The sequence below is a fragment of the Pleurodeles waltl genome, chromosome 12 (genome assembly GCF_031143425.1).
Source record: "Pleurodeles waltl isolate 20211129_DDA chromosome 12, aPleWal1.hap1.20221129, whole genome shotgun sequence".
Taxonomy (NCBI): domain Eukaryota; kingdom Metazoa; phylum Chordata; class Amphibia; order Caudata; family Salamandridae; genus Pleurodeles; species Pleurodeles waltl.
The window spans coordinates 307,978,141-308,005,097 of record NC_090451.1 but is presented as its reverse complement, the minus strand read 5'-3'; the positions used below and the strand labels follow the sequence as shown (position 1 = coordinate 308,005,097).

Here is a 26,957-nt window from a genome sequence, read left to right as displayed (position 1 = left end):
AAAGCTCTGGCTACTAGACTTAGTGCAGTAGTTCACAAAGTAGTTTCCCCTTGGCAGCATGGGTTTATTCCGGGCAAGGGTACCGATGATCATATCGGACGGGTGATAGCATTAATAGATACTACACAAGTAGTTAAGGAACCTATGGCACTGATATTGTTGGATGCGGAGAAGGCCTTTGACCGGGTAAACTGGATGCATCTTTGGGCCTCACTTTGTAGGGCTAATATAGGCCCAGGCTTTATCAGAGCTATAAAGAGTTTGTATCGGAAACCAACAGCGAAATTGCTAATTGCAGGGTTGCAATCTGAGCCCATTGTAATTTCCCAGAGCACTAGGTGACCTTGTCCCTTCTCTCTGCTCCTTTTTGGTTTATATATAGATCCGCTCATCAGAGCGCTGTTACATTTGAAGGAAATTGAACCGGTGGTAACGGTCAGAGGCAGTTCCAAGATACTTGGTTATGTTGATGACATCACGGTCGTAACACCTGACCCAGCTTTGGCAGTAGTCAAAACAGAGTCAGAAACAGCAAGATTTGGCAAGATCTCTGGTTATTTATCAAATAAATCTAAATGCCAGATATTGAACAGTGATTGGGTAAATCTGGATGATGAATGAAAGATAGCCCAAGTCAAGTATGTGGGGGTAAGGCTAGCTGCCAATTTGGATACCCTAGTAGAGAGCAATCTCGCTCCAGTCTTGGCCAACTAAAAAAACAAAAAACAAAAAAAAAAATGGCAGAGGGTCAATAATTTGCATCTTTCAATAGTGAGGTGTTTTAATGTGATCAAAATGTCCCCTCCCCCACCCCTCCAATTCCGTTAGAATTTGGCCAACAGTGGTTTAAACAGATGGAAGCATTGGTCAGTAGTTTCATTTGGTCCTTCTCTAAAACACGCCGAGCCTTTAAATATCTAGTGTTATCTAGCGAAAGGGGGGTTGGGCACTCCCCGATTTCAGATTATATGACTTGGCGGCGGCCTTGCAATATGGTCAGACATTATATTTATCCAACTATTCTGGCAAATCGGCAATGGACCCCCTCATCTATATATACGATGATATGGGGCAACAAGGCTGATGCGATCTTCAGAATTGTTGAACCTAGTTACTTTAAAAAAGTTACATTCAAGACTGTTAGGGCTGATTTCCAAGTTTGGTTGCTGGTGAAGCACATGGTCGGGAGAGGGCGGGTTAGTTATTACACGCCACCTTGTCCTTCCCAGGGATCTTTAAGGATGGTTATTGCTCTAAATGGATTTATAGCAGAGTCTGCAAACTAGGGGATTTTTTTAATGTGGGGGGTCAAATAAAATATTTTTCGTAGATGAAAGAGGAATTCTCCTTGTATAGTAAGGATTTCCTCTAATTTCTGCAGATTAGAGACTTTTTGTTGTCTGTATCCAGGGAGAACTGTGGCAAGAAGATTAGAGTTATGGAGCTATTGGGGAGTAGGGATGGCTGTACCATTAAGAACTTATATCCGCAACTATTAGATTCCTTGCAAGATGACCTGATCGAACAAGCCTGAATCTGGGAACGGCGGGTAGGGGCTAGTGAAACTACATTTTTAGCCTCCTTAGACATGGCCCAGAGTGTACAGGGAGTGCAGAATTATTAGGCAAGTTGTATTTTTGAGGATTAATTTTATTATTGAACAACAACCATGTTCTCAATGAACCCAAAAAACTCATTAATATCAAAGCTGAATATTTTTGGAAGTAGTTTTTAGTTTGTTTTTAGTTTTAGCTATGTTAGGGGGATATCTGTGTGTGCAGGTGACTATCACTGTGCATAATTATTAGGCAACTTAACAAAAAAAAATATAAACCTATTTCAATTATTTATTATTACCAGTGAAACCAATATAACATCTCAACATTCACAAATATACATTTCTGACATTCAAAAACAAAACAAAAACAAATCAGTGACCAATATAGCCACCTTTCTTTGCAAGGACACTCAAAAGCCTGCCATCCATGGATTCTGTCAGTGTTTTGATCTGTTCACCATCAACATTGCGTGCAGCAGCAACCACAGCCTCCCAGACACTGTTCAGAGAGGTGTACTGTTTTCCCTCCTTGTAAATCTCACATTTGATGATGGACCACAGGTTCTCAATGGGGTTCAGATCAGGTGAACAAGGAGGCCATGTCATTAGATTTCCTTCTTTTATACCCTTTCTTGCCAGCCACGCTGTGGAGTACTTGGACGTGTGTGATGGAGCATTGTCCTGCATGAAAATCATGTTTTTCTTGAAGGATGCAGACTTCTTCCTGTACCACTGCTTGAAGAAGGTGTCTTCCAGGAACTGGCAGTAGGACTGGGAGTTGAGCTTGACTCCATCCTCAACCCGAAAAGGCCCCACAAGCTCATCTTTGATGATACCAGCCCAAACCAGTACTCCACCTCCACCTTGCTGGCGTCTGAGTCGGACTGGAGCTCTCTGCCCTTTACCAATCCAGCCACGGGCCCATCCATCTGGCCCATCAAGACTCACTCTCATTTCATCAGTCCATAAAACCTTAGAAAAATCAGTCTTGAGATATTTCTTGGCCCAGTCTTGATGTTTCAGCTTGTGTGTCTTGTTCAGTGGTGGTCGCCTTTCAGCCTTTCTTACCTTGGCCATGTCTCTGAGTATTGCACACCTTGTGCTTTTGGGCACTCCAGTGATGTTGCAGCTCTGAAATATGGCCAAACTGGTGGCAAGTGGCATCGTGGCAGCTGCACGCTTGACTTTTCTCAGTTCATGGGCAGTTATTTTGCGCCTTGGTTTTTCCACACGCTTCTTGTGACCCTGTTGACTATTTTGAATGAAACGCTTGATTGTTCGATGATCACGCTTCAGAAGCTTTGCAATTTTAAGAGTGCTGCATCCCTCTGCAAGATATCTCACTATTTTTGACTTTTCTGAGCCTGTCAAGTCCTTCTTTTGACCCATTTTGCCAAAGGAAAGGAAGTTGCCTAATAATTATGCACACCTGATATAGGGTGTTGATGTCATTAGACCACACCCCTTCTCATTACAGAGATGCACATCACCTAATATGCCTAATTGGTAGTAGGCTTTCGAGCCTATACAGCTTGGAGTAAGACAACATGCATGAAGAGGATGATGTGGTCAAAATACTCATTTGCCTAATAATTCTGCACTCCCTGTATTATCATCAGCCGGACCACAAGCACAACATTATAGAATGCTTGTTAACTTGTATCATACACCAGCCAGCTTAGTGAGTTGGGGAACTCCAGAAGGTATTACTTGCCTGCGATGTCTAAGTGTAAAGGCTGATTTATGTCATATGTTTTTTAACTGTGAAAAGCTGTCTTCATACATCAAAGAGATTCCAAAATTCCTGGGGAAGGTATTGTGTCAGGAAGTAGTACTAACACCCCAATTGGTAATGCTCAGGATTAATGAAGATGTCTGTAAAGGCCAAGGGCAGCAGTTACTTTTTTTGGCTATGTCAGTTCTGCGGGGATGTATTGCTTCCGATTTGTTGAGACCAGACTCCCCAACTTGTAGTCAATGGCTAGCTCGACTTCTTTCATTATACTACCTTGAAAAAAAGCTTATATGCTGTTAAAGGCAAGGCAGCCAGGGAAAGGGGAGTAAGAATTTGGGCCCCTTTGTTCCTATGGCTGCAGGATATTTAAAGGATAGTTCACAATTTGTGATGAATTCATCAGGATGTGATTTGTATGATAGTGCTTTCTTTATCTCCAGTTTCCTACTCTATGGTGTGTAAAATCGAAGCTTCAACCCACCTTGTATGTATATTTATAAGGTACTTTTTCATTGTGCGCCAAAAAAAAAAAATACTGTATTCATGATAATGTTAACCTATGGGGAAAACATACACTGCATAGAACCACCTATCAACGACTTTAAAGACTGTTCTTCAAGAGCTAAGGTAAGTAGGGGCCAAGGTTCAAGGCATTGTCAACAGGTCACCTCGGTTGGCTCTGGGGCGTCCGGGTGCAGAGGTGTTTTTTTGATGTCAGGTGGCCCTTTAAAGTCAATGGGAAGCAGTACCTGTTAGAATAAGCCGCAAGCTGGGATTGAGGGACCAGTCGATTCTAACCCAAATGGGGGCTTGGGTCTTTAGGGTCTCTTGAGCCAGGATGCACCGTTGGTTGGTCTGAATGTGGGTTGTGGGGCTCAAATGCAGAGGTCTTTAGTCCAGCAGTTAGAGGCACTCGGTCTTGGAGAGCCCGCAGAAAGGGGCTGCAGGCAGGAACTGGGGTTCAGTCTGCCAAAATTCAAGGGTGAGTTAGGCTGTTAGGGACACAGGCGGTTGGTTCACTTGGACTCGAGCTGTGGGGCTCGGGTGCCGAGGTGAGGTGTCAGGTTGCGGTGGTCAGAGGCACCTTGCTTCAGGTGACGACCTGGAGATGGGGCACATCAGGACAGCTGGCCACTTGGGCTGATGGCTTCTGCTATACCGACTGGAGGATGATTTGTCTTTGTTGCAGTTGTCGGGAACAGCAGGCAGGTTGGCATGGTTGGCGCCAAGTCAGTTGCTGCTCCTCAGTTCTTGTTTTTGCTGCTCTTTGATGTCCTCCTTCTTGAGGCAGGTGAATCTATTTCTCTGGTGCCAGAGGCTCTCCTAAATACTAGATTTTGGGGTGTTAAAGCGAATGAACAGTAGCAGCCTTTGGGCTACTTATCCTTGGGTTATTATACTCTGTGTATGACCACCTCCTGTGGGGAGTGGGCATAACCCTGTCCAGAGTTCCTAATTTCCCTAGTGTGGGGCACATCAGACATCTCACTTTAGGGGTTTCTGACCTGGGTGTACTCCACACCTTTTAGCATAGCTAATTTCCAGCCTGTCCTTGTGCCAAATGGGGCCTCAGGGCAGGGGTTGGCATCCTGTAAGTCTGTGGGTGCCACAGTCATATATCAAAGGCAGCAGTTACTTTGAAGTCCCTGGCCTTGGTATGCAGATTGTAAATGTAAATATCTCTTGCCAGAGCAGGCATTGTTCCTGACCTCTAAAAGTGGGGCTATCAACGCTTAGTGGGTCAGAAGAGTGTCTGTGGTGGCAGGCTGGACCGTAGTAGTCAGTCAGCACACTAGAAGGCTAGTAGGTTTCAGGTGGTACCTCTATGGTACCCTTGGGGAGCATGTATTAATGAACAAGTTACTTACCTTCGGTAATGATTTATCTGGTAGAGACATATTCTAGTTGAAGATTCCTTACCTCAGAATTTTCCCCAGGCATCTGACTGGATCTGGAGATTTTTCTTCGAGCAGTACCCTTGTGCGCCGTCAAGTGGCGTCAGTCAACCCCGTATTCTTCATTGGCGTTGTGGTGGCCGTGGTGGCCGTGATGTCACGGTCATACATAGGCCACAGCCCCACCCAGGTGCGCGGACGTCAATTTCTTTTCACAACTTTACACACCAGCAGCGCAGAGCCATGAAGAACACAGACATTGGTGCGTCGGAGCTAAGGGCCTGAAAGGGGAATCCATGTCCCTAGAAATCAATTCACAAGTGTGGAGGATAGGTGGGTCGGTAAGGAATCTGCAGCTAGACTGTGTCTCTACCAGATTAATCGTTAACAAAGGTAAGTAACTTGTTCATCTGATAGACTTCTAGTTGCAGATTCCTTACCTCAGAATAGATACCCAAGCAGTACCATCCTTGGTGGTGGGCTGTGAACCAAGATCATACTAGAAAGTCCTGCAGAACCTAACGACCGAAGTAGCCATCTCTGCGGACCTGACTGTCCAGGCTGTAATGTCTTGAACGTATGCAGGGATGCCCATGTGGCTGCCTGGCAGATGTCAAGGACAGGAACTCTGCATGCTAATGCAGTGGTAGCAGCAGTTGCTCTGGTGGTGTGATCACGCAAGCCCTCAGGGGGTTGCTTCTTTGTTAAAGCGTAGCACATTTTGATGCAGAGCAGTACCCATATTGAGATGGTATGCTTCTCCACCGCCTTCCCTTTCTTCACACCCACATGTCCAACAAAGAGCTGATCGACCACCCGGAAATCTTTAGTACGATTTAGGTAGAATGCCAATGCTCTTTTTGGATCCAGACGGTGGAGTCTCTCCTCTTTATGAGAGGGATGTGGGAGTGCATAAAAAAGTAGTTAAAGTGATGGACTTTGCATTCTCAGTGGAGGCGAACGGATCTAACCAAGGCTTTCCCTACTGCTGAAAGAGGCCTTGCACCACCTCTGTGCATCGACGGCTGAGTTCGGCTGCTCTGGCGTTCGGAGAGCCTGTCAGATGTTGAACCTCCAGTATTATGCCCTAATGTTCCAGCCACATCCAGAGGCGCAGAGCCTCTTGTCAAAGAGTCCACAACACCACTCTGCCCTGCTTGTTGCAGTACCACATGGTGGTAGTGTTATCCGTGAACACTTGCAAAACTTTTGCTTTTAGAGAGGGAAAATATGCTTTCAATGCAAGCCTGATCACCTGGAGCTCCAAAAGATTTATGTGAAGTGCAGCCTCTGCCAAAGACCTCTAATCGCCCCCTTTCCCATGTGGCCGCCCCATCCAAGGTGTGACAAATCTGTCACTACTGTAAGATCAGGTTGGGGAAGGGAGAGGGATTTGCTGTTGACCTAATTATGATTTGAAAGCCACAACTGCAGGTCTTTCGCAGACCCTCCGAGATCTGGACCATGTCGGAGAGATTCCCCTGATGCTGCGCCCACTGGAACTTCAGGTCCCACTGCAGAGCCCGCATATACCATCTGACGTGTCACCAGCAGGATGCTGAAGGCCATGAGGCCCAGCAGCCTCAAAGTCATTCTCACAGAAATCCAGGATAGAGGCTGAAACATGTGTATCATAGCCTGAATATCCTGGACTCTTTGAGAGGATAGACTCGAAAGTGCATTGTGTCCAGAACAGCTCCGATAAAAGGGAGCATCTGAGAAGGAGTCAGATGTGACTTTGGCATGTTTATAGTGAACCCCAGTGAGTGTGGAAGGTTTGCTGTAGTCTGAAGGTGGGAGGCATGGCCAGAGGGGTAGCCTTGAAGGGGAGGGATTATCCCCTTCTGACTATTTGCAAAACCCATGTGTCCTTTGTGATGGATTCCCAGTGGGCCAGGTGATGGCGGATCCTGTCCCTAACTGGTCTGAGATGGTGGAATGGACTAGGAGGGGTTGGTGGCTGTGGCAGAGCCATGGTGGACTGGGCAGACCTCTAGTACCCTGTCCCACCAGCCTGTGGGATTCCCCACCCCTGGCCACGCAGTGGCTGAGTAGCATGTACTGCCCTGTGGTTGCCATGGAAAGGATGCGACAGGGAGCCCCTTCTGTGACTGCGAAAGGGGTGAAAAGTGGACTGTGTTGGGCGAGGGGCAGCCACGAGGCCAAGGGACCGAGCTGTAGCCCGGGACTTCTTGAACCTCTCAAGTGCAGAGTCCGCTTTGTCTCCGAAGAGACGGGTGCCATCAAAGGACATTTCCATGAGACTGTTGGACATCTCCCAAAAAATCAGACGTCCTCAACCAGGTGTGGCACCTCAATGCCATGGTCGATGCAACCGATCTGCCCAGTGAGTCAGTCATGTTCAGCATACAACGAATCCTGAACTTAGCCACATTCCCCAATCAGTAAGGGCTTGGGAGATGATAGTCCAGGCCTCCTCTGGGACCTGCGGCAATACCGGCGCAACAGTATCCCACAATGAATGGGTGTAGCGGCCCAAAAGGCATGTGGTGTTCACGGACCGCAATGCCAGACTGAAGGAAAAAAACATTTTCTGCCCAAGTTGATCCAGTCGTTTTGATTCCCTATCAAGGGGAGCGGATGGGAATGTACCAGAGTAAGAAGAAGTATGAATGACAAGGCTCTCAGGCGTGGGATGTTGGGACAGGAATTTAGGGTCGTTTGGGGCGGGCGGATGGCAGTGGATGGAAATTGGTGAAGGCTTCATTAAATGGAAGGAGAGGATCCAAAGTGGAACCCCCAGGCTGAAGCACCTCTGTCAGGAGGTTAGTACTGACTGCTACAGAGGGATGCTCAAGGCCAAGGATCTCAGCCACCCTACTGACCACAGTGGAGGAAGCTGCTCCCTCCGCCGTAGCCATGATAGGAGGCGAAACATGCCAGCATCTCGAAGTGTTGAGACAACTACCCTCGCCCAATTCCTGTGCCCAGTCCAAGTAAGGGTTGTCTAGCTGGTGTTCTAAAGGGTCCATCGTCCCCACCAATCCTTCCCCATATTTATACCCATAATAAAAAGGGTCAAAATCCAACCTGTGGTGTAAGTGGGCCCCGCAAATTCAGAAGTGGTGTCAATCGACACTGTTCTGACTCCGGGTCGTTGAGAATGAGGATTAGGTGGACGTCGGTTGTGGGCCCAACTGACGTCTGGAGCATCAACGTCTTAGTTGGCACCAGGGAAAGGCATGTTGGTACGACCGGCATCTGCATGGATCCGGAGGGGCCTTTGGAGACTGAGATCAGAGCAGTCGGTGCGGAATCCAGGACCCCCAGCCCCCCATCCGACCCCTCAGGCTCCAAAGGCACCTCAGAGGTTTCGGTCTGTCCAAAGGTGAGGCATATGGCCTCATAAAATTCCTTGAGCTGTGCAGGGGTGGCTCCAGCTCACAGAAACTCGGGGAGGCACAGAGTGGACCCATAAGTAGGCTCTGCGGACGGAGGCCTTGTGCGTCAACGCTCCTGCTGCGTCGCATTGGCCAAGCGATGGGGTGAAGTCGAAGGACGTTTAGCCTTCTTCGGCTTCTTCTTTTTGTGATCCGAATGTCCCGCAGATTCAGTGTGGCAAGGAGAAGTGGTGATGACTCCACAAGTGGTCTTTAGACCCTCCTCTCAAGCAAGACCGGGAACGATGCGGAGTTGAGCGCCGGACCGCCATACGCTTTAGGGACGGCTCCCTCAAAGCCTTTGGGTTCATGGCCCAGCACTCTGGACCACGATTTTGAGTCGTGGTTGTGCTCCAGACACCACAAACACACCAGGTGTGGGTCTGTCACCAACATTATGTAGTGACAGGCGTTGCAAGGTTTGAAACCGGCCTTTTGCCCATTGCGTGAAGAGAACTGACGTCAGCGTGCCTAGATGGTGACTATGTACAACCGCACCGTCATCACGGTGACCACGATGCCAACGACTGACGCCGAGTTGACTGATGCCACCAGAGGGGTAATGCTCGAAGAAGAATTTCAAGATCCAGTCTGACGCCTGGGGGAAATTCTAAGGTAAGGAATCTGAAACTAGGAGTCTATATCAGATAAATCTGCCATTAATATGAGGTTAAACTCTGGTCACCTTCACTGTTTGGCATGTAAACTGAATATTTGAGAAGGGTTCTCGTAACTTTGAAGCTTGGGTAATTTTGTGCTTGAAATCCCAGACTTTCAGAAACACACATTTAGAACTAGTCCTCCTGTGGATGCTTTCCTCAGTTTGGAGTTCTACTGTGCTTTTGACTTGCATAATTGTCTCTTTATCCCCTTTTAAATGAAAACTCAAACACTTTCTTCTCGATTCTTAGTTGGCTTCACCGTCTATCTAATGTTGGCGCTCTGCCTGCTTATTGTCCTCTGGATCTCTTGTTTTTTTTTAAATCTCATTTTACTATGTTGAACCATTGGTGTTGCACTTGATGTCATGCATGTTGACTTAAGTTTTATACATTTGTGGTCCTTTTTAGCACCTAGGCAGATGGGAGAGGTATAATTGGAGAGGTGACAATCTTCCCTTTCCAATGGTACTCTTCCCTAGTGGATTCCTGCTTGAAGATTGCTGCAGGAGGGCGATGCCCAAGCAGGGATCCACATACCAGCGAGGGGGAGTGGGGGGAATGGCCCTAGGGGAAGGGCTTTTGCACCCCCCCCCCCCCCCTTTTTTTGTGTGGCCATATTCAGTCTTTCTGCCCCCCCCCCCCCTCCCCCTCCTTCCCCCTCTGAGGGTTAGAGGCAGATGGTGGCAACTTCTGGAATCCACAAAATTCCCACCAACCGGCATTGCCCCACCTGTGCTGATAAAAACTCTGCCCTACCTGTGTGGCTGGGCCTAGAGCCAGTGACAGGAACGGATCTAACTGAGGTCAATAGGAGTCTCTGCGCAAGGGCTCACATTGTCCTTGGTTTGATCGGTCCCTGTCGTAGCACTAGGCGCAGCCACACAAGTGGGGCATCAGTACAGGTGGGTCAATGTTGGGTGGTAGGAATTTTGTGGATTCCTGCGGATTCTGGAAGTTTCCATCACAGCAATGTCAGTAATATGTGTGATTTGAGGTTTGTAGGGCATTGTGGGTAAAAAAAAATTTCACGACATCCTGGATTTCCCCTAGGTGTCTGTTTTTCAAAAATGAACAGGTTGGGTAGGTTTCCCTAGGTGCTGGCTGACCTAGGGTCCAAAATCTAGAGCTTCCCACATCAGAAAAAGAGGGTCCGGTTTTGGTGGAAAAATGTGCTGTGCCCATGTTGCATTTTGGGCTGTTTTCTATTGCAGGCACTAGGCCTATCCACACATGTGAGATGCCATTTTTATCAGGAGGCTTGGGAGAATGTGGGGTGGAAGGAATTTTGTGGCTCCCCACAGATTTACGAACTTTCCTTCACAGAAATGTGAGGAAAGTGTTTGTTTTTTTGTTGTCGGTGTTTGAGGCTTGCAGGGGATTTTGTGTAAAATAATGTGGTGAGAGCCATGCAAGTTAGCCCACCCTGGATACCCCTAGGTGTCTAGTTGGCTAAGTTTCCCTAGGTGCTGTCTGAGCTAGGGTCCAAAATTTAGAGCTATCCACATCTGAAAAAGAGGGTCAGTTGTCAGTGGGAAAAATGTGATGCGTCCATACTGCGTTTTGTGCCATTTCTTGTAATTCTTGTTTATTCTAGGAAAGCAAGGAACATGCTGCTTGGTTAGATTAGCCTTTGCGTAACATTTATAATCAGTACTACTTGTCCAACGCTATGGAGTGAGGTACACAATATGCTAACTAGTGTTGCCAGTCTGCGAGACAGCTTCTATCAAGACACAGTATTACATCAGACCTGTATTCCCAATGCGGGATGGTTTATTATATAAACTGTGCACTGACCCAAGTAGGACCGAGGGCATTCCGGGCCATGACATCCTGGGGCACATCCTGTGTGACACGCAGTGTGGCCGGAACTGATCTGGCAGCTCCCTGAGAGGATTGCCATCTACACGACAGGCTGATTCCTGATATTCTATCCAGGTATGGGGCTGGGGCTAATCCCTTAGATTGAGCCAGGCAGAGGGTTACAGCCTCTGTGCTCTCAGAGATGGACATAGGGTTGGGTAGGAATACCTAGAACCTCTAGAACAGCTAGTGGCACATACAGAATGGTTGGACTGTTTATCTTCGTTACCATTGTCCTAATGCTGATTACCTTGCTTAGTTTCATCTGCCTGATTATTTCTAACTCCCTATATATTAGATTGCTTTTGTTTCAGTAAGTGTATTGAAAACTTATCTTGCATCTTTGTATCGCACCTTGGCATCCATGAGTAACTGAGCAAAAGGGGTATGATCTGTTTCCAAGTCTTTCCAGGGGAGTCTGAATATCATGTTCAGGTTGCCATAATCATCTTTTACCCCGGCGAGCTTGGAGGTTTGGGTGAGACACTTTGAACTAGCCAGGAGGTAGGCCAACAGCTACTATAGGTGTGGATTGCACTCAGTCTCCCACACTCTGTAGTGCTGCCATTCTAAACACACCGTCCTATTGCCAAAGTAGGAACCACATAACATTGCTAGTCCAAAAATGGCCACAATAGAAGGAGAAAGGGAAATTTATGGAGTTCAATTAAATGGAGCAATTTATCTCTAGTTACATTTCAGTTTGTCACTAGAGTTTGGGTACGTTTGTTTGAACTCGGCTATTCTAGTTTGGCAGGCAAGTGACATGTATAGGTGACCTTATAAGTGATTGGGCTCAATTCTCTGTACCAAACCTTTTTAGGGTTCATAGACCCTGCATCGATTTTGGATTACCGTAGGTGTGAAAGACATTGTATTGCCAGGAGCAGAATTTAGAGTGTGTCACGTTTTCTACTGGATCAGTGGCACTTAATCTGCTAGCTGAAAATGAATGATTATTTTGATGAAAATCATTTCCTCTGAATAAATGCCCTTATAAGATTTCACCCAACATATAAAGGCAATTGTGGAAATATTGATTTTAATAAATTTATTTTTTATCAGAAGAGGAGGTCAAACCGGCAAGTGAAAAGAAAAAAATATGCAGAGGAAGCAGAAGGCAAAAATTCAGAAGAGGACACCAAGACCAGCATTAAAACAAAAAAGAGTTGTACTCTTTTACCTGCCGAACAGCCTTTGCAGTTGTTCGTGGTAAGTACATTTTATGTCCCTGACAAAATGAATTACAAATTCAAATTTTCTCTCACCAGCACTTTTTTGTCATCCAAGAATACAAATGTATCCTTGTGCTTTTCTGTTAACGTAGCTATCTTTATGAACCTGAAATGCAATATTATGTTAGCCATTTTTAAGTCCCTAGACATGCATCAGTACTTTCGCAGGCAGGCAAATGGGTTTCATTTTTAGTACTTAAAAACACTGTTAAAGCTTCACGGGTGTAAATACTAAATTGTGCCTAAGAAAGTTAATGTATCTCAAGTATTACCAGATCAGGATGTTTTTCTGGAAGATGAGCACGTATACGCAAGATATCATTAAGAACATTAATGGCTAGAAAAACTTTTTTTTTATTCAAGTAGAGCTTGAATGTGGTGGACTCCTCAGTGTTTGATACATTAATATATCAGCAGATAGATTTACTATAAATCTATGAACTGTTGTCTCTGGATAAAAAAAGCCATCTAACCTAGTAGACATTTATTCAGGCATCATGTTATGTTATCTGGTACATATGTAGCCTACAACTGCAAGTTGTGTGAAGTTCTGACATATGGTCTAGTCATTTTGCTCCGAATGTGGCGGTGCCCAAACTCTTGCTTCTATTTAAAGAGTTTGTCAGAGAGTTAGATCTCACATTTTGTCTGAAATTGGTTCAGCTTTTGCCTTGGAATGTTTTATCCTTTTATGTTTTATAGCTCATTAATTTTTGTAGTAGGGATGTTTTTTGTTTTGTGGAGTTAAGGTTTCACTTTAAGAATTCAAAGAATTGTTTCTTACAGCTTTCCGAAAGACGAGGTAGTTTCATAGCTTTCTTAATTGGGAGGGGTTGGAGTTTTGCAGCTTACTGGCCTGGATTTAAGGAAGTGGTCTCTCAAACAAGTTTCATTAGAGAATTGAACTTTTAGCTGTGTAAGTATATTGGATTGAAGTTTTCGTTTCGGATGGTGGGTATAAAATGTTTGTAGAAGAAAGTTTGGTCAATCCTATACAGAGCTCAGTGTGTTACCCACAGTGGTTTAAGTGCAATCTGAAATGATGGGAGCCAGTACATGATTTTAGTGGGGTGATGATCCACATAATTTAGTTGTAGGAGTAGCTGGACAGCTAATTTTTGCACCTCTTGTAATTTGCTGAGGAAGGGTTTCTGGGTTTCTAATTACAAACGAGGTCCACGAGGCCTAGCAAGAGAGCACACAATCTGCTGTGGTTTGAATTCTGTGAGGGAAGCCTAAGAACTGTGAATAAGTCTTAAGATCCCTAGCGTTGATGTGGATTTCACTATGGCATCTGTTTATGCTTTCTAAGTAAGATCTGCATGTATGATGATTTTCCCTAGACTACAGGCAAAGTCTCAATCTTGTGTCCAGGTGGCTAGTTTCAACCTCTAAAGATTTCTGTTTTGTTTATGTTGAGTTTAAGTTTTTTTGCGCTCATCAACAGTTTCACCTTCATTTGGCATGGAGCCCGGTCTCTTTTCATATAGATTGCAGAAGTTTGGTATCTTGACTTCCAGGAAAATATGCCATCAATATAGTTGGAACTGGAATTTGAAGGATTGAAACAGTCGGCAAAGGTCTAAGGAAGATGAAGATGCTGATAAGAAGTGAGAGATTATTGAGCCTTTCTTGGTGCTGGTATCCAGTAAGTAAGTTTTGAACCAAAAGGGTAACTGCAGCAAACATGACCCACACTGCACATTGCCCGCGAAGGCTGTAGCGTGACTGTGCAGTTTGTTAGTCCAGTCACGCAGTGTGTATTGCACAGCATCATCTAGGCACTTTTCTAAAACAAAACCTCTATCCTGCATTGTACACCCAATGGGAAAATCTGATAGAGACTTAACCGCAGATTCCTTACCTTTGAATTATTCCAAGATGTCAGATCGGATCCTGAATTATTTTCATGAGCAATACCCCCTGCGTGGCGTAATCGGCCACACTGGAAGTGATGTTTGCGGTGCCTGTGTTGGAGCCACCCAGTTGCACTGAGGTCAGGCCTTTCTTTCCACGCCGTAAGAGCAGATTTGAGAAGAGCTAACCCTAGTCATTTTTTGACCAAGTTTTTTTTTTTTGTGGTTTTTTTTCTCAACATCTTTTTGGAGTTTATTACCTCCTGGTGTGGTGGGATGTCATCCAGGAAGGTCAGGCTGAAGCTCTTTGGTGCCTGTTACCAATCGATGTCTGTGATGGACCTGCATTTTGTGTGCCTCTGGTGCCTCCAGTGTGACCACAACCTGAAGGCCTGCGTCTGTGCCATGAACCCAAAGGCCTTGAGGGAGTGATCCCTCAAGCACCTGGTGACTCAGTGTGTGACGGGTGACAGTCCAGATCCTCTTTAAGAGGAAGCACCTTGGAGTAGTTGCAAAGCCAAAGAACTTTGCTGCTCTTGAAGTTCTTGGGCCACTTGGGTAAGTTCCACCACCACAAAAAGTAGTTGTCGAAGAGATCTTCTACCTCACCCTGTCCGTCAGCTGATGAGACGACAGAGTGTCCTCTGACGAGGCCTTGCTCCGTGGTAGAGCCTGCAACCGGGCCGTCTCAGCTCCTCCTCGAGTTTCTGGAAGCCGGATCAACCCCCCCCCCCTAATATAACGAGTTTTATGAGGCCATGCGCCTCTTATTTGGGTGGCTATTTCTGACCAATACATCTTTGGCTCTCAAAAGTTCTGAAGAGACCCCTTCTGGTTCTGTGCCAATGACTCCGGCCTCAACGTCAAAGGACCCCAGGGATACAGTCTTGGATCTGGGCTGCCGCCGGTTGTGCCTTGTCAAACTTCCTCTGGTCCTGAAGAAGAAGCTCCCGACACTTCCCCAATTGACATCCCTGACTCTGACAAGGAACTATGGTGCTCACTGAAGCTATGATTTCCAGGCCGGAGTCTGAGCCCTATTCCTATGGGTTCGGTTTTGGGGAGGATTGGGAGGGGTTCTCTGGACCTTGAAGAATAGCAGCCATATGATGCCAGAATGGACTGGTGTGAGGATCTGGGTGACACCAGCGGTCTGGATACTTCTCCAGATACTGGCATGCTTTCTTCCAGGACTGTGGCTACGAAGGAGGGAGCATCTTTTGCCCTGGTGGTGTGATGGACTGTTGAGATCCTGGACCTTAATTTCCCCTCAGTGGCAGTCAGGGCTATTGTCATGACAGAGATGCTGCAACTGGGAGTGTCTCCTTCAGAATTGCTACTCCCATTCAACAAAGCCTTCACAGACGTCCTACTGGGGACCTGGTCCGTATTTCGCACAGGGGTTCCTGTGAATACAATGACCCACTGCCCCAGGGGACCCAAACGTCCTCACCCAACAACCAACCAACCCCAGAGAGCTTGGTGATCAAAGCCTCAACATCCCATGTAAATCCTGGCGCATTCCCTACTTCGTCCCCAGTTAGGGAATCCACAAGGCTGGATGCTTTGGGAAAGATATTTTCTTTCAGCAACGTGGCACCGCATTCCGTGAACATGGCTTGTCTTTTGGGCAGCTAGTTCCATGCACTGTGAGATTCAGTTGTGCAGGTGTTGCCAACGGTCCCGGAGAAGGCCTGGGCAGTGCTTTCCCAGGCTGTTGCCGATGGAAGAGATGCAACAAAGCTCTTTGTCAGATGCAGACTGAACCCCATTGACTCACTGGGCAGAGCGGTTTCGTTGACTTTTGCTTAATGACTCCACGCCTGGCTGAGAATGACTGGCTTTTCTGGGGATGTCCAATCACCTCTGATGGACATGTCCTTTAATGGCTCCTGTCTCTTTAGATATAAGGTGGATTTGGTGCTGGATCGTTTTAAGGACAGTAGGGCTATGTCCAGGTTTTTGGGCCTTTCTATGGGCTCCCTTCATCCACAATTTGCCTTTGCTCCTTTCGTGGCTACTTTCCCAGCAACCATGCTGTTCATGCCCCCCAGCCTCTGCGTGGTTGAGGGCATTATGCCCACAGACCCCGTAGGTCAGGGAGCAAGCGGTTGGACCAGTCCCCTCACTGCCACCCGTTCCCTATCTGCAAGCCCCATCCCCCCCCCCCCAAAATAAAATCTATATGCCCACTTGCTATAGTGTTTCATGTTTTATCAGGTCAAGCTATTTTTAGGACCTACTCTCCCATTCTTGCGAGTTGGGAAAGAACAGGTATTCTGCTCAGTGTCAGAAAGTAAAGGAGCAATGAAGACGCCTTTAAATCTTGTCCTAGTCACATTTGCTGTTTTCAGAGACAGGGATCAAAAGTCAGTTTGTCTTCTTACAATTATTTTTCCTTCTGACTGCAGAATTCCAGTATTTTGTAATGTGAACTGTCTGACCTTCTGTACAAAGTGTGTGAAATAATATTTTAATAATATGAAACCAAATCCGAGCACTTTAATTAGTGATGTGCAAAATATAAATGTTTTCTGAAACCCAGTTTTCACAGATTATTAATAATAAACTATATAGTTTTATCAGTAAAGCTGCAAGTTAGTGCAAAGGTTTTTGAACATTTCTTGGAAATTTTCTGTCTGTAAATGACAGTGTGCTACTACAGCATGCTTTTGTAATATATTTATTAAAAGTGAGCATTTAAACATAAACCTAGAAATAGTCCTGCCCTTATGGCAATGCTATTAGTAAACTAAGAGGCAAGTCAAGGCTCATGTGTGTCCTGTATGTGGGCTAGATTCTTATTAGACATGGAGCAAACGTTTAGTCTTTTTAATCAAACAAAATAGTTGTTTTTATACAGTAGAAATGCTGAACTCTCATACTTGAAAGTGCACTCACATATGATAACGAAGAAAAACGCAACTCTGTAAAATAAAATATTTGCCTAGGATAACACAATTTGAGACCCGTTTACGGGTTAAGTACATTACAGTTCTGATGGATACAACTACCTGTGGATTCCTCACCTAATGAATACTCCCATGGCGCCAGCATTCGACGGAAATCTTCTTACTAGTCTCTGCACGTCGACGAGGACGTCACTCTAGCCCACGCGACGCCGTCTGACGTCATACAGGCAATAAGAGGTCCTCGACGACGTGCGGACGTCAGTTCCCTTTTTTCCGTGCATTCGAAACGGTTATCTTCGAGGGAGCAACTGTTACTTTTGTGGTTACAGTGTATTTTTGCTGCGTAGTCTTTCGCTGTGGTAATAATGTCGCAGTGAAAGTCTGGATTCAAGCCTTGTCGTGAGTGTGGAGGCAAGATGTCGGTGACGGATCCTCATTCCGATTGCCTTTGGTGTTTGAGCTCCGACCACGACGTCTCGACTTGTGATTCATGCCAGCACATGAATCCAAAGGCCCTCAAGGAACGTGAGGCGAAGCTGTTTATGGCGAAATCGAAGGAGAAGCATCACAAGAAGTCTTCTTCTCCAAGACATCGGCATCATCGACACTCCCGGCGCCGTAGAGAATCTCGGCGTCATTCGAAGGAGACTCGTTCCAGGTCTTCGGATCGGCGCCGAAGGACATGGGAGATCAGTCCCACGGTTACGCCGCATCCTTCGACGCCGTTGCCCTCTCCGGCGTCTCCAACTTCACCTGGACAGGCGTCGGTGATTGAGGTATTGGAGCCTCAGGTGTTTTCTCCGGCGTTGCAGACGTCGAGGCCGGCGTCGGGGTCGCCTCCGAGACAGGCACACCAGTATCCGGCTTTTCCCACCCCTGGAGCCGATAGTTCCGTATTCTTTAATGCGATGTATGCCATCTTCCAACAGATGGCTCCAGGGGGTGCTCCGGCTGGGCCTTTGGCCTTTTCATTGGGTGATCCTGCGCCTCTTCGGCCGGCACCCTTTATGCCCTTTCTCCCTTTTGGGAACGTGGGCTCGGCGCCAGTGTCGGCGCCGGTGGCCGCTCCGGTGGCTTCAGAAGGATTGGCCCCGGGGATTTCCATCCCGTCGACGTCGGGATTTCGGCCTGTGACTCCGGTGGGTCCATCTGCTTCAACTGCTCTTTCGTCGGCGCCGAAGTTACCTGTGGCGCCGGACGCGGCGTCGGTGGCTTCTGAAGATCGGCGCCGATCTTCGACTTCGGCGGAGGCATTGTCGACTCCGCGTATTGAACAACGGCTTCATTCGAGGAGACGTGCTCTCCGTGTATTAGAGGAGCAGGAGTACCAACGAGCCCTGGAGGAAGGAGAGCTAGAGGACTCGGGTGATGGGCTGTGTGGTCTGGAGTCGGCCAGTGGGCTGGACACTTCCCCTGAGTGGGATCTTTCGTCCCCGGGAGAATACACTGAGGAGGCTGCTTCCTTTCATGCAGTGGTACGGAAGGCAGCTAGTTTTTTGGACCTGCCTTTGCCGGTGGTGGAGGCTAAACAAAACCTTCTAACAGAGGTGCTAAATCCGGCCTCAGCTGCGGCGGAGCCTCTTTTGCCATTTAATGACGCTCTGCTGGATCCGGTGTTAGAGGTGTGGAAGAGGCCGGCATCTTCCCCAGCAGTTCACAGAGCCGTGGCCAGGAGGTATCGGGCGGCTCCGACTGACCCTGGTTTTCTGTCTAGGCACCCTACGCCGGAGAGCTTGGTGGTGCAGGCCTCCTGTTCATCCAAGTCAGCGCCTGGTTCTTTCCAGACGGTGCCTGGGGACAGAGATTCAAAGAAACTAGAGGCGCAGTCCAAGAAGATTTTTTCGTCCTGCAGTCTGGCGTTAAAGGCCACCAACGCAACCTGTATCCTGGGGAGGTATATTCATGCTCTGATGGATGACATTTCCTCATCATTTACAGAGCTTCCCCAGGGTCTTTTGGATCTTGTTTCAAATGCCCAGGCTGCTGCGACCCAGATTATCCAGACGGGACTGGATACCACCGACTCGGTAGCCAGAGCAATGGGCACAACTGTGGTGGCAAGGAGACAGGCCTGGCTCCGTAACTCGGGCTTTTCTGCGGATGTGCAGTCCACATTGTTGGATCTCCCGTTTGATGGGGACAAACTGTTTGGAGCCAAGGCTGATTCGGCCTTGGAACGTTTTAAGGAAAGCAGGGCCACGGCTAAGTCGTTAGGGCTCCAAGCTCCTTCTTCCACGGCCTCTTCCAGATTTTTCAGGAGGTTTCGTGGATTTGGGCGTGGCTCTTCCTCCTCTTCCTTTCGGGGAAGATATCAGCAACCTGCCTCTTCCCATCCCTATAGATCTTTTAGGGGGAGAGGTAGGGTCTGCACCAGAGGAGCCTCTCAGCAGCACTTTGCCTCTTCCTCATCCTCTGGCGGGGTGCAGCAGGGGAAGCAGCCTTAGGCTTCCACCATTTCCCACTCACTCTTCTCCTGTAGGGGGAAGATTACAGCATTTTCTCACCAAATGGAAGACTGTTACAACGGACACTTGGGTTCTCAGTATTGTGGGAAAAGGCTACACCCTTCCCTTTCGGGAGTTCCCGCCCCTCATCCCACCCCGTCCTTCTTATTCTTCAGAAGAACACCTCCTGTTGCTAGAACAGGAGGTACAAGCCCTCCTTTCAAAGGGCGCGGTGGAGTTGGCCCCAGAGCAGGAAAGGGGTCGAGGATGTTACTCAAGGTATTTCCTGATTCCCAAGAAGGATGGTCGTTTGAGACCAATCCTGGACCTGAGGATCTTGAATTGGTTCCTCAAGCAGGAAAAGTTCAAGATGCTGACCCTAGCACAGGTGCTTTTGGCGTTGACAAGGAAGACTGGATGGTGTCTGTCGACTTGCAGGATGCTTACTTTCATATCCCGATACTCAAGTCACACAGGAAGTATCTCCGGTTTGTGGTGGGATCGCAGCACTATCAGTTTGCGGTCCTTCCGTTTGGTCTTACTTCAGCACCTCGAGTCTTCACGAAGGTGATGTCGGTGGTTGCGGCAGAACTCAGAAGGAAGGGGATAGCAGTATTCCCTTACTTGGACGACTGGTTGATCAAAGCCAAGTCCCCGGAGCTTGTGTCGCATCATCTGCAGTCAACAACCCAGTTGTTGTTCGACCTGGGTTTTTCGGTGAACGAGCCCAAATGTCACCTAGAGCCCTCTCAGCGCCTCCTGTTCATAGGGGCAGTACTGGATACAACATTGGGTCGGGCCTTTCCTCCGCCTCAGCGGATTCAAGATATTCCGGATTTGGTTCCAATGTTTCGAAATGGAGCGGTAGTTCCAGTCCTCAAGGTCCTTCGTCTGCTCGGTCTGTTTGCCTCCTGCATTCTGTTGGTCACGCATGCTCGCTGGCACATGAGGGCTCTTCAGTGGTGCCTCCGAAGGCAGTGGTCTCAACACAAAGGGGATCTAGAGAGTACTGTCAAGATCTCCAGAGATGCTGCTGTGGATTTGAAGTGGTGGATTGCAAGCAACAATCTTTCACAAGGAAAGCCGCTCCAGCAGTCGCCACCAGTGGCCACAGTCATAACGGATGCTTCCACTCTAGGGTGGGGAGCTCATCTGGGGGATCTGGAGATCAAAGGTCTTTGGTCTCCAGAGGAACAGATGTTTCACATCAATCTGTTAGAGTTACGGGTTGTACGTCTGGCTCTCAAGGCCTTCCTCCCTTCCCTTTGTGGTCAGTCGGTACAGGTCCTAACGGACAATACTACCACGATGTGGTACATAAACAAGCAGGGAGGAGTGGGGTCGTACCTTCTCTGCAGAGAAGCTCTTCGACTATGGTCCTGGGCAAAGGACCATCAGATTTGCTTGATAGCAAACCATCTGGCCGGAGTCTTGAACGTGCGTGCGGACAGTCTCAGTCGCCAATTCTCGGCAGACCACGAGTGGCGTCTCCATCCAGATCAAGTCTGTTTAATCTTCCAGAGGTGGGGGTTTCCTCGGGTAGATCTGTTTGCCACTCGAGAGAACGCGCATTGTCCGTTATTCTGCAGCCTCCAGTATCCGATGCAGGGAGCGTTGGGGGACGCGTTTCAAATAACCTGGTGCGGCCAGTTGCTTTACGCGTTTCCTCCCATACCCTTGATTCCTCGAGTATTGAGTAAGATTCGCCAGGACCGGGCTCTAGTCATCCTAATAGCTCCGGATTGGCCAAGGAGGGTATGGTACTCCGACCTTCTCCAACTCTCAATGTGCCCTCCGCTCCGTCTCCCTTTCAGGGCAGACCTCCTCTCGCAGTCGCAGGGGCAGGTTCTACACCCCAACCTCCAGAGTCTGCACCTACATGCCTGGAGATTGAACGGGGCAACATGAGTTCCTTCTCTCTCCTGCCTGAGGTAGTGGATGTTATATTAGCGGCCAGGCGACATTCCACTAAATCTATCTACGCTAATAGATGGTCTAAATTTGTTGCGTGGTGTGGAGAGAGGCAGATTGATCCTTTGCATGCTCATCTATCGGACGTTTTGTCTTTTGCTCTGTCTCTAGCGCAGAAAGGTTGTGCAGTGGCTACTATTAAGGGTTATTTATCGGCCTTCATATGTCTTCCAGACCAACCATCTTTATTTAAATCCCCTATTGTTATCAGATTCTTGAAAGGTCTTCTAAATAAATATCCTCCAAAGCCATTCGTTATGCCGCAATGGGATTTGTCCTTGGTCCTGACTTTCCTTATGGGGTCCCCTTTTGAACCTATGCATTCTTGCCCCTTAAGGTATTTGGTTTTAAAAACAGTCTTCCTGATAGCTATAACATCAGCAAGGAGAGTGAGTGAGTTGCAGGCCTTATCAGTAAAACCTCCTTATACAACTTTTTATGGGGATATGGTGGTGTTGAGGACCAAGGATGCTTTCCTCCAGAAGGTTGTTTCACCCTTCCATATCGCTCAGGCAATTACTTTGTCCACGTTCTATCCTCCGCCTCATCCTTCCAAAGAGGAAGAAAGACTGCACCGTCTGGACCCAAAGAGGGCGTTGAGATTCCTTATTGATAGAACATAGGATTTCAGGCTGGAGGATCAGCTGTTTATTGGATACGTGGGCAAGAGGAGAGGAAAGGCAGTCCACAAGAGAACACTATCCAGGTGGGTTGTTCTTTGCATTAAAATCTGTTACTCTTTGGCAAAGAAGGATCCTCCTGAGGGCATTAGAGCTCATTCCACCAGAGCTAAGTCGGCCACTTCGGCCTTGGCCAGAGGTGTTCCTGTGGTCGACATCTGCAAGGCCGCAACTTGGTCGTCCCTTCACACTTTTGCAAAACATTACTGTTTGGATTCTGAGGTTAGAAGGGACGGCCATTTTGCACGGTCAGTGCTGCAGGATTTCTTGGTTTGACCATTTAGGCACCCACCGCCGGGCGTGGTACTGCTTTGGGACTCTATTCATTAGGTGAGGAATCCACAGGTAGTTGTATCCATCAGAAGAACGAGTTACTTACCTTCGGTAACGACTTTTCTGGTGGATACATTAGCTACCTGTGGATTCCTCACGGTCCCACCCGCCTCCCCGTTGCCTTTCTGGTCTTGCCAAGTAATCCTTGAGTACGCTCCTCTTGGTCTTTGAGGGTGCAATAGATGTTGTATATATTATATGTATATATGTATATATCTTTGTGTATATACTTGATGTGTAGATATATATTTTAAAAAGAGAGAGTTATATATATATATATAAAAGATTTACAGTTATTCATGCAATGTTGTGTATTTTTACAATGTAATGGGATGTTGCCTTGCTCTTTCATTGCATTGCCTGGTTGTTCTCATGCACGTAAATAATGATTGGTACTGACGTCCGCACGTCGTAGAGGACCTCTTATTGCCTGTATGACGTCAGACGGCGTCGCATGGGCTAGAGTGACGTCCTCGTCGACGTGCAGAGACTAGTAAGAAGATTTCCGTCGAATGCTGGCGCTATGGGAGTATTCATTAGGTGAGGAATCCACAGGTAGCTAATGTATCCACCAGAAAAGTCGTTACCGAAGGTAAGTAACTCGTTCTTCAGGTCGAGTAGATTATTCAAGTTACTGGATTTGCAGGTCTAGTAACACTTATGATTTTTTGAGGCCTGCCCCAGAAATTACAGCCTCCAAACCTTCCTAATCTGCCCTCATACCAGTATGGGCACCCAGTTGGCAGCAGGATTCTCCATCACCTGCCTCACTGGCAGTCCATAACATCAGACATGTGAGTTTTACAAATCGTCCAAAAGGGCCACTTCCTCTCCTTCATGACTACCCCTCTCTCATGCCACCCACTTATGATCATCTGAAGGAGGATCATCTATCCCTCCTCTGCCAGGAAGTCACAGCTCTCTTGGCCAAGGGACTTGTAGAGAGGGTGCCGATGCCAGAAGTGGATTGTGGTTGCTATTCCCAGTAATACTTGGTGCCAAGAAGAAGTTGTTCTAGATGCTTACGCTAGCTCAGGTCCTGTCTGCCTTGGACCCAGGGGATTGGATTGGATTGTAGTGCTGGATTTGCAGGATTCCTACTTCCACATTCCAGTCTTGCCAGGCCACAGGCGTTAACTGTGGGTTACAGTTGGCCGCAAGCAGTTTCATTTCACCAGTCTTCCCTTTGGCCTTACCAGCGCCCCTTGTGTGTTCACTAAGGGGATGCCGGTGGTTGCAGCGCGGAGCTCAGGGGTACCAGTCTTTCCCCTATCTTGACAACTGGATGTTGAAGGCAGGCCTGCCCAAGGATGTCTCCCACGTCCAGACTACAGCAAACCTCCTGCACTCGCAGGGTTCACTATCAACAAGCCAAAGACACTTTCAGACCCTCCTTTTCATTGAAGTTGTGTAGAACACGGTGCAGTTTTTGGGCCTTTCCTCCCGAACAGCATTTTCAGGCTATGATTCAGATGTTTCAGCCTCTATCCTTGATTTCTGTGAGACAAACTCTGAGGCTGCTGGGACTCTTGGCCTCAATGGCATATGCAGGCTCTACAGTAGGATGTGAAGTTGCAGTGGGCGCAGCATCAGGGGAATCTCTCAGACATGTTGCAGATTTCAGAGGGAAGTCCAGAAGATCTGCAGTGGTGGCTGACAAACCACGAGTGGATCAGAGGCAGACCCTTCTCCCTTCCCCAACCATATCTGACAGTAGTGACAGATGTCATTCCTGGTATAGGTTGGCCATCTGGGATAGGTGGAGATCAGTGGACTTGTGTTTCTGGCGGAGTCCGGACTCCACATCAACCTGTTGCACTGGCATTGAAAGCCTTTCTACCCTCCATCAATGGAAGGCTATTGTGGGTGTTCACTGACAACACCACCGCCATATGGTACTGCAACAAACAGGGTGGGATGGGGTCGTGGACACTTTGTCAAGAGGTCCTTCGACTTGGGACATGGCTGGAACGTCAGGGCATGTCCATGGTGTTTCAACACCTGGTGGGCTCTCTGCACACTAGAGTGAACAAACTCAGCCGAAGATGCCTGGTAGAACTCAAATGGCATCTCCATTCGGAAGTTGGGGAAGGTTTTTCAGAAGTGAAGAGTGGCTTGGTTAGATCTGTTCGCCACCCCTGAGAACATGCAATGTCTGCAGTTCTGCGCACTGGAGTTTCTTTCCACGGCGACTCTCGCTCGTATATGCTTCTTGTTTCTAGTGGAGCTCAGGTCTCCTGTATGCCTTTCCGCCCTTGCCACTCCTGCCGTGAGTGCTCAAGAAGGTCATGAGCGACCAGGCCTATGTCATCCTTATGGCTCCAGACTGGGTACTGAGAGTCTGGTATCCTGAGCTGTTGAACATGGCTAACAATACTTTGATCAGGCTGCCCCTCCAGTAGGATCTTCTGTTGAAGCAGCAGGTGAGAGTTCTTCACAGGGGTGTGCCAATTGTGGGAACAATGGTACACTTTTAAGGAAAGAACACTGGTGTTGGGGCCTGGTTAGCAGGATCCCAGCATTCCCTCTCAAGTCGGCATCAATATCAGCAAAAATTGGGGGGGCAACCATGCCAGAGGGGGCACTTTCCTACAGTGCTCCATTGCAGTAGTTGACAAAGAAAAATATTTCCTTTCAGTGGTCACAAGAATGTGATGAAGTTCCCATAGAATCAGACACACCATTGAAAATACCACAGAAATGGCATTCTTGAATCCAAAACTTCATTCACAGGTTGTCATTGACGCTAGCCCAGTCGGGTTTGCCTATGCTCGTAGAAGATAGTCTCAAACAGAACATGCTTAATGGCAACCTGAGAAAGAAAGTTTTGCCAAGGTACGGGCTTGTGAAAACTTCCATTGATTCCTGTATGGAAAGCCATTCATGCTGGGAACTGATTATCAAGCTTTGCTGACCATCTTTGGCAATCCAAAAGCCAAGATGCCTCCTCATATTGAACAATAAGGACTATGATTACAAGAGTAGGATTATACAACCGTGCATCGCCCAGGAAAGGATCAGAATCCAGCTGACTACTTTTCCAGAGTGCCTATACTAGTTCACTGTACTTCATCCAAGACGGCTGAAGCCCACATTAATTGTATCGTAAAATCAAATACACCAGCTGTTATCTTGTTAGCCCAGATTATCACTGCCACAAGCCATAATAGTGACATGCTGAAGTTAAAATACGTAAACGTCAGCCATGGAACCAACACACTCGACCTCTCACCAGTGATGGTGGATATCAAAAATACAAAAATATCAAAGATGAATTGTCCATAACTCAGGAAGGAGTTATAAGGCCAGGGTCGAGAATCCTGGTTTCCTGAGAGTCTGTGACAGAAATTCATTGAAGTGCCTAAATAAGGACATTGTGGTATCATTGCCACAAAAAGAGTTCCCTTAGAGTTTAGTTTCCGTACTTAGATGAAAGATTTGAAAAGGAGTACAAGGCCTGTCATATATGCAACTGCCTTTCTACCAATGTTACTCAGCATACTTTGAACAGTTCAGAACTCCCTAAGCATGTTTGGAAGAGAAGAGCCATCAACTTTTTCAGTCTGCTCGGTAATGGACATCACCCAATGGTGATTGTGGGTGAATTACTTCCCTTTTCCTTTTGTTGAAAATCTCTCATCCATAAACCACAAACGATTCTTTGAAGAAGTAGATGGCATCTTTGCAACAAGAGGCATTCCCGCCATTGTGAAGTCTAGTAATGGCCCGCCTTTTAACAGCCGAGAGTTCAAAGAATTCCTAAGGCATCTGAACATAAAGCATCAAAAGAGTACACGCTTGTGGCCACAGGCCAATGGACTTGTTGAGCTTTTTATGAGTACGTTAAAGAAAACAGTACAGTGTACAGCTCTTGAGAAGCTCAGTTTGAAAACTGTATTAAATTCAACTGTATAATTATTGTTCAACACCCAACTCACCCGCAGGTGAAAGTCCTGCGACTTTGATGTTTGGGAGAACAATGACAACCAAGTTACCAGAGTGGGAAAACCAGGAGAGAAAAAAACAGGGGACATCATTTTTAAGAGAGGGATTTGGTGGTCGCCCAACAGATGGGCAAAAGAAAATCTGATGCTCCATATGATGATGAACCTTTCCATGTGGTGTCTACCAAGGGACACATGGTGACTGTCCAGCGCCGTGGGCAGTCTGTTCCCAGAGACTCTTCTCCCCTTAGGCCTTTGATTCATCGGTATTCAAATCCAGATAGTGAAAGAAAAACTGAACCGGAAAGCTCAGTGATGGCTGTTACCTCTTCACCGTCTTTAACAATCGCTGAAATTGAAGATGACAGCTTCTAGTCAACAGATCAGGTTAAATAATCAAAGCGCCAAGATTGATTGAAGAGTTGTAGTTATACGTGTGTGTCTATATATATATATATATATATATAT

General features: G+C 47.2%; 1 protein-coding gene across 8 annotated transcripts in view; it reads left to right on the top strand.

Annotated features, from left to right (window-relative positions):
- The window catches only part of CHD9 (chromodomain helicase DNA binding protein 9), a 1,629,153-nt gene that overhangs the window by 316,305 nt on the left and 1,285,891 nt on the right, over positions 1 to 26,957 (top strand). For all 8 annotated transcript variants that reach the window (XM_069216350.1, XM_069216347.1, XM_069216351.1 and 5 more), the window contains one exon: positions 12,180 to 12,326. In XM_069216350.1, coding sequence (XP_069072451.1) covers positions 12,180 to 12,326 — 147 coding nt within the window. The remainder of the gene's footprint in view (positions 1 to 12,179; positions 12,327 to 26,957) is intronic.